Source organism: Mandrillus leucophaeus, unplaced genomic scaffold, assembly GCF_000951045.1.
Source record: "Mandrillus leucophaeus isolate KB7577 unplaced genomic scaffold, Mleu.le_1.0 Scaffold23, whole genome shotgun sequence".
NCBI lineage: Eukaryota > Metazoa > Chordata > Mammalia > Primates > Cercopithecidae > Mandrillus > Mandrillus leucophaeus.
Genome location: NW_012102365.1, coordinates 4,121,012 through 4,132,594, shown reverse-complemented (window position 1 = coordinate 4,132,594; position 11,583 = coordinate 4,121,012). Strand labels below are relative to the sequence as shown.

General features: G+C 45.4%; 1 protein-coding gene across 1 annotated transcript in view; it reads right to left on the bottom strand.

The window, feature by feature from the left end:
• LOC105540955 (protein 4.1) overlaps positions 1-11,583 on the bottom strand; it is a 151,740-nt gene that overhangs the window by 14,813 nt on the left and 125,344 nt on the right. The window contains exon 15 of the mRNA XM_011981742.1: positions 5,103-5,120. Within this exon, the coding sequence (XP_011837132.1) occupies positions 5,103-5,120 (18 nt within the window). The remainder of the gene's footprint in view (positions 1-5,102; positions 5,121-11,583) is intronic.

Below are 11,583 nucleotides of genomic sequence, written 5' to 3'. Positions count from 1 at the left end.
ATTCTCCTGCCTCAGCCTCTTGAGCAGCTGGGATCACAGGCGCATGCCACCATACCCAGCTACTTTTTTGTATTTTCAGTAGACGGGGGTTTCACTACATTGGCCAGGCTGGTCTCGAACTCCTGACCTCCCGATCCACCTGCCTCGGCCTCCCAAAGTACTGCGATTACAGGCGTGAGCCACCACGCCCAGCCTCCTATACATTTTAATTGATCATTTTCTTTATCTTTTTTTTTTTTTTTGAGACAGAGTCTTGCTCTGTCGCCACGGCTGGAGTGCAGTGGCATGATCTTGGCTCACTGCAACCTCTGCCTCTTGGGTTCAAATGGTTTTCCTGCCTAAGCCTCCCAAGTAGCTAGGACTATAGGCGTGTGCCACCGTGCTCGGCTAATTTTTATTTTTTTAGTAGAGATGGGGTTTTGCTGTGTTGGCCAGGCTGGTATTGAACTCCTGACCTCAGCTGATCCGCCCACCTCGGCCTCCCAAAGTGTAAGGATTACAGGTGTGAGCCACTGTGATCATTTTCAAAAGGAAAAATGTCTGAAGGCTAACAAACATGTCACACAGTTTGAAATTGGGCTCTTTTATTTTAAAGCATTTTCATATTATTGATGTCAAAGGTCTTCACATAATCTCCTAAGGGTGGGTAGATTTCTCTTTCTGGTAGATGAGGAAAACCAAGGTCTAGACACATTAAGTTAACTAGTTTCCAGTCATCTGTGTATTGATGACAGAGCTTGGTCAAGAAGCTTATTTTTACCTATTAAAAAAAGTATTTTCCTCTAGTGCTACAGCAAACATAGATTGCCGCTGATTTTCTAGGGGTAGTTCCAATTTTAGATATTTTCTCTCTCTTGCTTCCTATAAACTATATTCTAATAATTCCAATATTTCAGCATCCAAACAAACTCTCCTGGCCTTGTCCCTGGAATGCTGTAAAAATTCTTCCTCAGACCCAGACTTCTGATTTTGGGCTTGGAAAATATGGTTGTATAAAAATACCAAAAATAATTTCCCTTAAGCTGACTTTTTTTTTATTTTTATAGAGACAGGGTCTTGCTCTGTCACTCAGGCTGGAGTGCAGTGGCATGATCACGGCTCACTGCAGCCTTGATGCCCTGGACTCAAGTGATCCTCCCACCTCAGCCTCCTAAGTAGCTGGGACCACAGGCATGCGCCACTATGCCCAGCGAATTTTTTTTTTTTTTTGTATTTTTTTGTACAGATGAGGTTTCACTATGTTGCCCAGGCTAGTCTCAAACCATTCGGCTAAAGGAATCCACCCGTCTCGGTCTCCCAAAGTACTGGATTACAGGTGTGATTACACCACGCCTGGCCCCTTGAGCTAACTTTTTTTGAGATGGAGTCTTTCTCTGTCGCCCAGGCTGGAGTGCAGTGGTGCGATCTCTGCTCACTGTAACCTCTGCTTCCCAGGTTCAAGCAATTCTCCTGTCTCAGCCTCCTGAATAGCTGGGACTACAGGCGTACACCACCACACCCGGCTAATTTTTGTATTTTTAGAGACGGGGTTTCACCACGTTGGTCAGACTAGTCTTGTACTCCTGATCTCAGGTGATCTACCTGCCTCGGCCTCCCAAAGTGCTGGGATTACAGGTGTGGGCCACCGTGCCTGGCCAGGCTGACTTTTTAAACTTACTTCCACAGCCAGACAGGGGACCCACTGACCAGAGAGACAGGCAGATATGTAAAGAGAACAACCACACCTACCTTTAGGAGACTACTAAGTAGGCAGGGATACTCTCAGGGTATCTCCCTAGATTTACTGCTGGGGAAGGCAGCAGGGCCTTTCCATCCGGGACTCTTTGAATAATGTGGCTTACTAGGGATGGAGCTGAAAATATTTGCTTATGGACTAGGGTCCTTCTTGCAGAGAGGTGGCAGCAAGCTCAGCCTGCCCTTGGGTTCCATAAGGAGGTTCTAGCTGGTCTGTTACCTTGGTAATTTGAGTTGTGGTGGTGCTGCTTGTGGTCTCAGATGTGATAGTTTGAGCTGTCAGCAAGACTCCTGGGTCCAAGTCTCCACTGTTGTCATCAGTCTGCAGAAGAAAGCATGGCTCATCATCATGCCTCTCAGGAAGACTGAGCAAATGTTGCAGGCTGCAGCTTTGCTCTTCAGCTGCACATTCTGATGCAAAAATCTCATTCCCTTAGAGTGACCTCTTTTTTTTTTGAGACGGAGTTTCGCTCTTGTCGCCCAGGCTGGAATGCAGTGGCGTGATCTCAGCTCACTGCAACCTCTGCCTCCCGGTTTTAAGCGATTCTCCTGCCTCAGCCTCCTGAGTAGCTGGGATTGCAGGCATGCACCACCACACCAGGCTAATTTTGTATTTTTAGTAGAGACGGGGTTTCTCTATGTTGGTCAGGCTGGTCTCGAACTCCTGACCTCAGGTGATCCACCCACCTCGGCCTCCCAAAATACTGGGATTATAGGTGTGAGCTACCACACCCATAACCTCTTAATAAATAAAATAAATTGGGCCATGCTCGGTGGCTCATGCCTGTAATCCTAGCACTTTGGGAGGCGGAGGCGGGCGGATCACCTGAGGTCAGGGGTTTGAGACCAGCCTGGCTAACACAGTGAAACCCTGTGTCTACCAAAAAAACAAAATTAGCTGGGCTTGGTGGCGCTTGCCTGTAATCCCAGCTACTCAGGAGGCTGAGGCAGAAGAATCACTTGAACCTGGGAGGCGGAGGTTGCAGTGAGCCAAGATCGCGCCACTGCACTTCCAGCCTGGGCAACAGAGTGAGACTCTGTCTAAAAATAAATAAAATAAAATAAAATAAATTCCCTGGGCACAAAGTTCCTTCTAAAAAAAGTTGGATGGGTATAGTTTCCTTAGCATTGAGTCAGTGACAGGAATGGATCAGAAATAGGAGGCAGGGGCCGGCAGGGGCCGGGAGGGGTGGCTCACGCCTATAATCCCAGCACTTTGGGAGACCGAGGAGGGCGGATCACCTGAGGTGAGGAGTTCGAGACCAGACTGACCAACATGGAGAAACCCCATCTTTACTAAAAATACAAAATTAGCCGGGTGTGGTGGTACATGTCTGTAGTCCCAGCTACTCGGAGGCCAAGGCAGGAGAATAGCTTGAACCCAGGAGGCACAGATTGTGGAGAGCCGAGATTGTGACGTTGTACTCCAGCCTGAGCAACAAGAGCAAAACTCTGTCTCAAAAACAAAAAACAAAACAACAACAACAACAAAAAAAAGAAATAGGAGGCAGGAACATAGCCACAGGTTCAACAACAAGAGTGACAATAAGTGCACGTATAGCATTTTATAGTTCACAAATGCCTTTCAAACATTATCTTTTTTTTTTTGAGACAGAGTCTAGCTCTGTTGCCCAGGCGGAGAGCAGTGGTGCAATCTCAACTCACTGAAACCTCCACCTCCTGGGTTTAAGCGATTCTCCTGCCTCAGCCTCCTGAGTAGCTGGGAATATAGGCACACGCCACCATGCCTGGCTAATTTTTGTACTTTTTTCTTTTTTTTTTTTTTTGAGACGGAGTTTCACTTCTGTTGCCCAGGCTGGAGTGCAATAGTGTGATCTTGGCTCACTGCAACCTCTGCTTCCCAGATTCAAGCAATTTTCCTGCCTCAGCCTCCCAAGAAGGTGGAATTACAGGCGCCTGCCACGACGCCTAGCTAATTTTTGTATTTTTAGCAGAGACAGAGTTTCACCATATTGGCCAGGCTGGTCTTGGACTCCTGACTTCGTGAACCCCCGACCTCCACCTCCCAAAGAGCTGGGATTATAGCTCTTTGAGCCACCACGCCCAACCACTAACTAATATTTTTTTCAGCCAAAACCAGTCATCTACTTTAGATTCAGACTCAACTAATATTTATCATACTCCTACTATGTGCCAAGCATATAATTCAACTGTTATCTCAGTTATGCCTCTCAGTATCTGAGGGAGGAACCACTATTATACACACTGTACAGTTAAGAAAACAGAGCTCCAGAGAGGTTAAGAATTTGTCCAAAACTCTAATGGGTGTTTGAACTAGGACTCAGGGCAAGAAACTTCCTGTGTGGAGTCTGGGGTTTGGGTCCTCACCCAGACAGTAACCAGCTGTGGGACCTTGGGCAAGTCATTCTGACTTCTCTGAGCTTTGGGTTTCTCATTTATTTGATTTTTAAATTTTTATTTATTTTATTTTTTGTTGAGAGAGAGTTTTGCCTTCTCCCCAGGCTGGAGTACAATAGTGGGATCTCGGCTCACTGCAACCTCCACCTCCCAGGTTCAAGTGATTCTCCTGCCTCAGCCTCCCAAGCAGCTGGGATTACAAGCGCACTCCACCACACCTGGCTAATTTTGTATTTTTAGTAGAAACGGGGTTTCACCATGTTGGCAAGGCTGGTCTCAACCTCCTGACCTCAGGTGATCCACCTGCCTCAGCCTCCCAAAGTGCTGGGATTACAAGCGTGAGCCATTGAGCCTGATCTAGTTTTCTGATTTATAAAAGCAATACTGGGGCCTGGGCACAGTGGCTCACAACTGTAATCCCACCACTCTGGGAGGCCAAGGCAGGCGGATCACGAGGTCAGGAGTTCAAGACCAGCTGACCAATATGAAACCCTGTCTCTACTAAAAATACGAAAATTAGCCAGGCATGGTGGCACAGGCCTGTCGTCCCAGCCACTCAGGAGGCTGAGGCAGGAGACTCTCTTGAACCCAGGAGGCGGAGGCTGCAGAGAGTTGAGATCGTGCCACTGCACTCCAGTCTGGGTGACAGAGGGAGACTCCATCTCAAAAAAAAAAAAAATCCCAGCTACTTGGAAGACTGAGGCAGGAAAATCGCTTGAAACCAGAAGGCAGAGGTTGCAGTGAGTCGAGATTGCGCCACTGCACTCCAGCCTGGGCAACAAGAGCAAAACTCCATCTCAAAAATAAATAAATAAATAAATAAAATAAAAAATAAAAACAATACGGGAATATGTGTTCTGCCTACACCGTAGCACTTGTAAACAAAGAAATTATACAAATAAAATTAGCTTATAACTTGTTATAACATGAATTTGCATGCCAGAAGGGCTAAAGCTTTTTGAAGAATTCCTCCTCTACAAACCTGTGACTCTATCTTTATCTACCTCCTGCCCGCTCCCTCTAGTCTCTCTTCTGTCTCTGAAGAATGCTAAAGATACAGGAGACACTGTTATGTTTTCCTACTTACTCTGTTCCATACAGGGCCTCTTTTCCTTGATCCTCTTACCAATGTTTCCCCATAATGGTCATTTTATGACCCAGCAATTTGACTCTTAGATGTTTACTCAAGATAAATGAAACACCCACAAAAAGATTTGTGGCCGGGCACGGTGGCTCATGCCTGAAATCCCATCATTGTGGGAAGTGTAGGCAGGTGGATTACCTGAGGTCAGGAGTTCTAGACCAGCCTGGCCGACATAGTGAAACCCTGTCTCTACCACAAAATACCCCAAAATTAGCCGGGCGTGGTGATGCATGCCTGTAGTCCCAGTTACTCTGGAGGCTGAGGCAGGAGGATCGCTTGAACGGGGAGGTGGAGGTTGCAGTGGGCTGACAGCATGCCACTGCACTCCAACCTTGGCAACAGAGTGATACTGTGTCTCAAAAAAAAAAAAAAAAAAGATTTGTGCATGAACATTCATAGCAGCTTTATTAATATTTTCCCAAACTGAAATTCATCCAATTGTCCATCAACGAATGAATAGATAAACAAATTGTGGTATATTCATGCAATGTAATACTATTCAGCAATAAAAATGAGGGAACTACTGATTCACATAACATGGATGAATCTAAAAAACATTATATTCAGAAAGAAGGCAGACACTGTTGGGATCAGTGGCTCATGCCTGTAATACCAGCACTACGGGAGGTCGAGGTGGGTGGATCACCTGAGGTCAGGAGTTCAAGACCAGCCTGGCCAACATGGTGAAACCCTGTCTCTACTAAAAATACAAAAATTAGCCAGGTGAAGTGGTGGGCGCCTCTAATCCCAGCTACTCAGGAGGCTGAGGCAGGAGAATCACTAGAATCCGGGAGGTGGAGGTTGCAGTGAGCTGAGATGGTACCACTGCGCTCCAGCAGCCTGGGCGACAGAGTAAAACTCCAATGAAAGAAAAGAAAAGAAAGAAAGAGAGAAAGAGAGAGAGAGAGGAAAGAAGGAAGGAAGGAGGGAGGGAGGGAGGGAGGGAAATAGAAGAAAGAAAAGAAAGAGGCCAGGTGTGGTGGCTCAAGCCTGTAATCCCAGCACTCTGGGAGGCCGAGACGGGTGGATCACGAGGTCAGGAGATCAAGACCATCCTGGCTAACATCGTGAAATCTCGTCTCTACTAAAAAAATACAAAAAAACTAGCCGGGCATGGTGGCAGGCACCTGTAGTCCCAGCTACTCGGGAGGCTGAGGCAGGAGAATGGTGTAAACCTGGGAGGCAGAGCTTGCAGTGAGCTGAGACTCCGTCTCAAAAAAAAAAAAAGAAAGAAAGAAGCCAGACACAAAAGTGTACTACTGTATACTTCTACTTACACGAAGTCCAAATCAGGCAAAACTAAGCTGTACTGATAGAAAGCAGAGCACTGGCTGCCTAAAGGGGTAGAAATCAAATGGAAAAGGCTATGAAGGCAGTTTCAGGAGTAATGTTCTGTATCCTAAATGTGTCTTGGTTACACACGTATAGACATTTGTCAAAACCAATCAAATTGCTAGGCATAGTGGCTCACGGCTGTAATACCAGCACTTTGGGAGGCCGAGGAGGGAGGATTGCTTGAGCCCAGGAGATCAAGATCAGCCTGAGTAACAAAGTGAGTCCCGTCTGTACAAAAAATTAAATAATTAGGCTGGGTGCAGTGGCTCATGCCTGTAATCCCAGCACTTTGGGAGGCAAAGGCGGGAAGATCATGAGGTTAGGAGTTCGAGACCAGCCTGACCAACATGGTGAAACCCTGTTTCTACTGAAAAAATAAATACAAAAATTAGCCAGGCATGGTGGCGTGCACCTGTAATTCCAGCTATTCAGAAGGCTGGACAGGAGAATCGCTTGAACCTGGGAGGCAGAGGTTGCAGTGAGCTGAGATCACGCCATTGCAGTCCAGACTAGGCGACAGAGTGTCAAAAAAAAAAATTAAAAAGTTAGTCACATGTAGTGGTGTGCCGCTGGAGTCCTAGCTACTTAGGAGGCTGAGGTGGGAGGATCACTTGAGCCCAAAAGGTCGAGCCTGCAGTGAACTGTGGTTATGCTACTGTACTCCAACCTGGGCAACAGTGTAGCCTGTAATCCCTGCACTTTGGGAGGCCGAGGTGGGCTGATCACTTGAGACCTGTCTGTGCATTTCACTGTATGTAAATTTTACCTCAAACACACCCATATACACACATTAAAAAATTACACATAAAAACCATCCCCTCTGACCATGTTTTCCAAAGCATGGAGACTGTGAATGAATAAAAAAATGGTGCTCGGGCTTACTTATCCAGCAAGATAATAAAAGCAAAAGTAGAAATAGTAAATAAATAATAACAATTGCAAATGAGTATCTAGTAATTATTATCTGCCAGGCACTTTGGAAACCTTTTATGTGCATTAATTCATTTATTCCTGACAACAACCCTATGAGGTACAACTATTAGCCACATTTTACAAATGAGGAAACTGAGGCACATGGCGATTTAGTAATTTGACTGCACATTAGTAAGTGACAGGGCAAGTTCAAAGCCAGGAAATCTGACTCTGACTCGAAAGTCAACACTCTTCCCCACTCTACCCCACTGTCTAGCATCAGTAACAAAAAGCAATGTGGGCCAGGAGCAGTGGATCATGCCTGTAATCCCAGCACTTTGGGAGGCCAAGGTGGGCAGATCACCTGAGATCAGGAGTTCGAAACCAGCCTAACCAACATGGCAAAACCCATCTATACTAGAAATACAAAAATTAGCTGGGCATGGGGACGCAGCTTCTTGGGAGGCTGAGGCTGGAGAATCGCTTGAACCTGGGAGTTGGAGGTTGCAGTGAGCCAAGATCACGCCACTGCACTCCAGCCTGGGTGACAGAGTGAGACTCCATCTCAAAAATAAATAAATAAATAAACAAATAAAAAAATAAAAAGCAATTTGTATCTTGACTGACTGTCTTAAGCCTGGTTAAAATGAAATAAAAGCAAATGTTTAACAATGCAATATAATAATAGCTACCATTTTGAATAGCTAATAAGTACCAGGCAAACATTGTGCTTATTTCAATAACTTGATCAAAGTATTTTTCAGAAGAGAAAACTAAGGCTCAAAAAGACAAGTGACTTGCCCAAGATCACAAAACTAGCAAATGTCAGAATTAAGACCCAAGTCACTCTAATTCCAAAGTCCATGGGCTCTGTCGAGCATATCACGCTGCCTTTATATTTCTCTAATATGTTAGGATATTTTAAAATGACTGCTTCTGTTTCCTTTTTTTGTAGGAGCTACCTACATTCACACCACATGGACTTCTGTGGGCAGTGTGGCTCTAACTTTTAAAACAATTTATTTTGAACCATTTAAATTTTGGGGGTGCAGGACGCGGTGGCTCATGCCTGTAATCCCTGCACTTTGGGAGGCTGAGGTGGGCTGATCACTTGAGGCCAGAAGTTTGAGACCAACCTGGCCCACAAGGTGAAACCCTGTCTCTACTAAAAATATAAAAATTAGGCTGGGCGCGGTGGCTCACGCCTGTCATCCCAGCACTTTGGGAGGCCGAGGTGGGTGGATCACCTGAGGTCAGGAGTTTGAGACCAGCCTGGCCAACATGGTGAAACTCCATCTCTACTAAAAATACAAAAATTAGCTGGGTGTGGTGGTGGGTGCCTGTAATCCCAGCCACACGGGAGGCTGAGGCAGGAGAATCGCTTGAACCCAGGAGGTGGAGGTTGCAGTGAGCCGAGATGGCACCACTGCACTCCAACCTGGGTGACAAGAGTGAAACTCTGTCTCAAACAAAAATAAAAATAAAAATATAAATATAAAAATTAGACAGGTGTGGTGGCACGCACATATAATCCCAGCTGCTCGAGAGTTTGAGGCACAAGAATCACTGGAACCCAGGAGGCAGAGGTTGCAGTGAGCTGAGATCATGCCACTGCACTCCAGCCTGGGCTACAGAGCAAGACTGTCTCTTAATAATAATAATAATAATAATAAAATAAACTTTTTTGGCTATGTCTATGCTATAAAAATTTTAAAACTTCAAAATGTTGTACAGTGAAAAGTCAGTTTCCCTCCCACTCCCGAGCCGAGTCCTGCAGTCTCAGTCTCCTTCATCAGGGGCCACTATACGTTTTGGTTGTTGGTTTTTTGTTTTGTTTTTTTAGTACCCATTCAGAGGGACTGTATTGATATACAAGCCTAAACACACACAGCTGCAATATATATCCCTTCTGCCTGCCATAAACAGTACCACCATAGTGCACCATGCCTGTTCACTTATCTATTTATCATGTAGCTTGTTCCCATAAGAAGCTTTAATTAAAGGCCACACAGAATTACCTTAATTGGATGTACCATAATATATTTAAGCAGCTCTCCACTGACGGACATTTAGCTTGTCTCCATGTTAGTGACAACTTAAAGGGATTCTCTGTCATGTAAAGTAATTATTTCCTATATCCTCTGGCTAATAGCGTGTACAGTTTTAAAGCAATTTCCTATTCCTTTCTTTTTCAGTCCCCTTCACTGTCAAGACCTATTCATTCATTTCTCTGTCTCTCTCGACTGACACATTTCTTTTTTCTTGTTTCTTCAGACACTGTAGTTCTTTACAAGCATTACTCCAGAGATGTTCTAGTCATATTCCTAGCCCCAGACCTCTCCCTACCTTATTTCATTTTGTTTTTCTGATACAGGGCCTCACTCTGTCCCCCAGGCTGGAGTGCGGTGGCACAATCACAGCTCATGCAGCCTCAAACTCCTGGGCTCAAGGGAGCCTCTGCCTCACCTCACCAGTTCATGGCTAATTAGCCACCATACCTGGCTAATTTTTTTGTACTTTAGTAAAGACGGGGTTTCTCTATGTTGGTAAGGCTGGTCTCGAACTACTGACCTCAGGTGGTCTGCCTGCCTCGGCCTCCCAAAATGCTGGGATTACAGGCGTGAGCCACCGTGCCCGGCAATGCACATGCTTTTAAATTACCAAGCCACACTGTTTCCTAAATGGAGAAAACATCATCCAGTTCATGGTGAGGTGAGGATTAAGTGAAAAGATTTATGTGAAAGCACCTTGCCAGAATTTCACATGGGTAATCTGTTTCCCATTATTCAGACCTCAGCCAAAATATCACCTCCTCAGAGAGGAATTCCCTGATTATCCTAGTCCCAAAGTAGCAATCTTTCATGTAATCCCATATTGTCTAACTCTTTACACCATTTTAGTTTCCTTGCAGCATTTACCACTGTCTGAAATTTACTTATACATTGTTTATGTGCCTTATTGCCTGTTTCTCCTAACTAGAATGTAAGCTCCAGAGGGTAGGGACTATGTACACCTCGTACATTGCTTTGGCTTAATATGTGAATGCTCAATAAGTATTTGTTGCAGGAATGAAATAACAGTTCAGTTTATAGAGGGAACTGTTTTTCTTACTTTTGGCTTCTGTTGAGTAACAAAAGAAAAACAATTCAACACAAATCAACTCTAGTCCATTCAAAGTACCAAAAATGAAAGAGACATTTTACTGAAAGTAGGAAGTAAAAAAATTTTTAGCAGGGCATAGTGGCACACACCTGTAATCCCAGCATTTTGGGAGGCCAAGGCAGGTGGATCCCTTGAGCCCAGGAATTTGAGATCAGCCAGGGCAACGTGGTGAAATCCTGTCACTATAAAAAAAATTAGTGAGGTGCAGTTGTGCACACCTGTAGTTCCAGTTACTTGGGAGGCAGAGGTGGGAGGATCGCTTGAGCCTGGGAGGTCTAGCTAGTCTGCAGCGAGCTGAGATCATGCCACTGCACTTCAGCCTGGGCAACAGAGTGAGACCTTATCTCAAAAAAGAACATTTAGCCAGGCGTAGTGGCTCATCAGTAATCTCTTCTTTTTTGTTTTTTTTGTTTTTTTTTTTCAGATGGACTCTTGCTCTGTTGCCCAGGCTGGAGTGCAGTGGAGCAATCTCAGCTCACTGCAACCTCCCACGTTTAAATGATTCTCCTGCCTCATCCTCCTGAGTAGCTGGGATTACAGATGCCTGCTACTATGCCCAGCAAATTTTTGTATTTTTAGTAGAGAAAGGGTTTCACCATGTTGGCCAGGCTGGTCTTGAACTCCTGACCTCGTGATCTGCCCGCCTCGGCCTCCCAAAGTGCTGGGATTACAGGCGTGAGCCACTGCGCCCGGCCACCAGTAATCTCTTCTAAAAAGAACTATAATACCAGCACTTTGGTAGGCCGAGACGCGCAGATCACTTGAGGTCAGGAGTTTGAGACCAGCCTGGCCAACATGGTGAGCCCCAACTCTACGAAAAATACAAAAATTAGCCATGTGCACATGACTGTAGAGGCTGAGGCAGGAGAATCACTTGAACCCAGGAGGGAGAGGTTGCAGTGAGCTGAGATTATTGT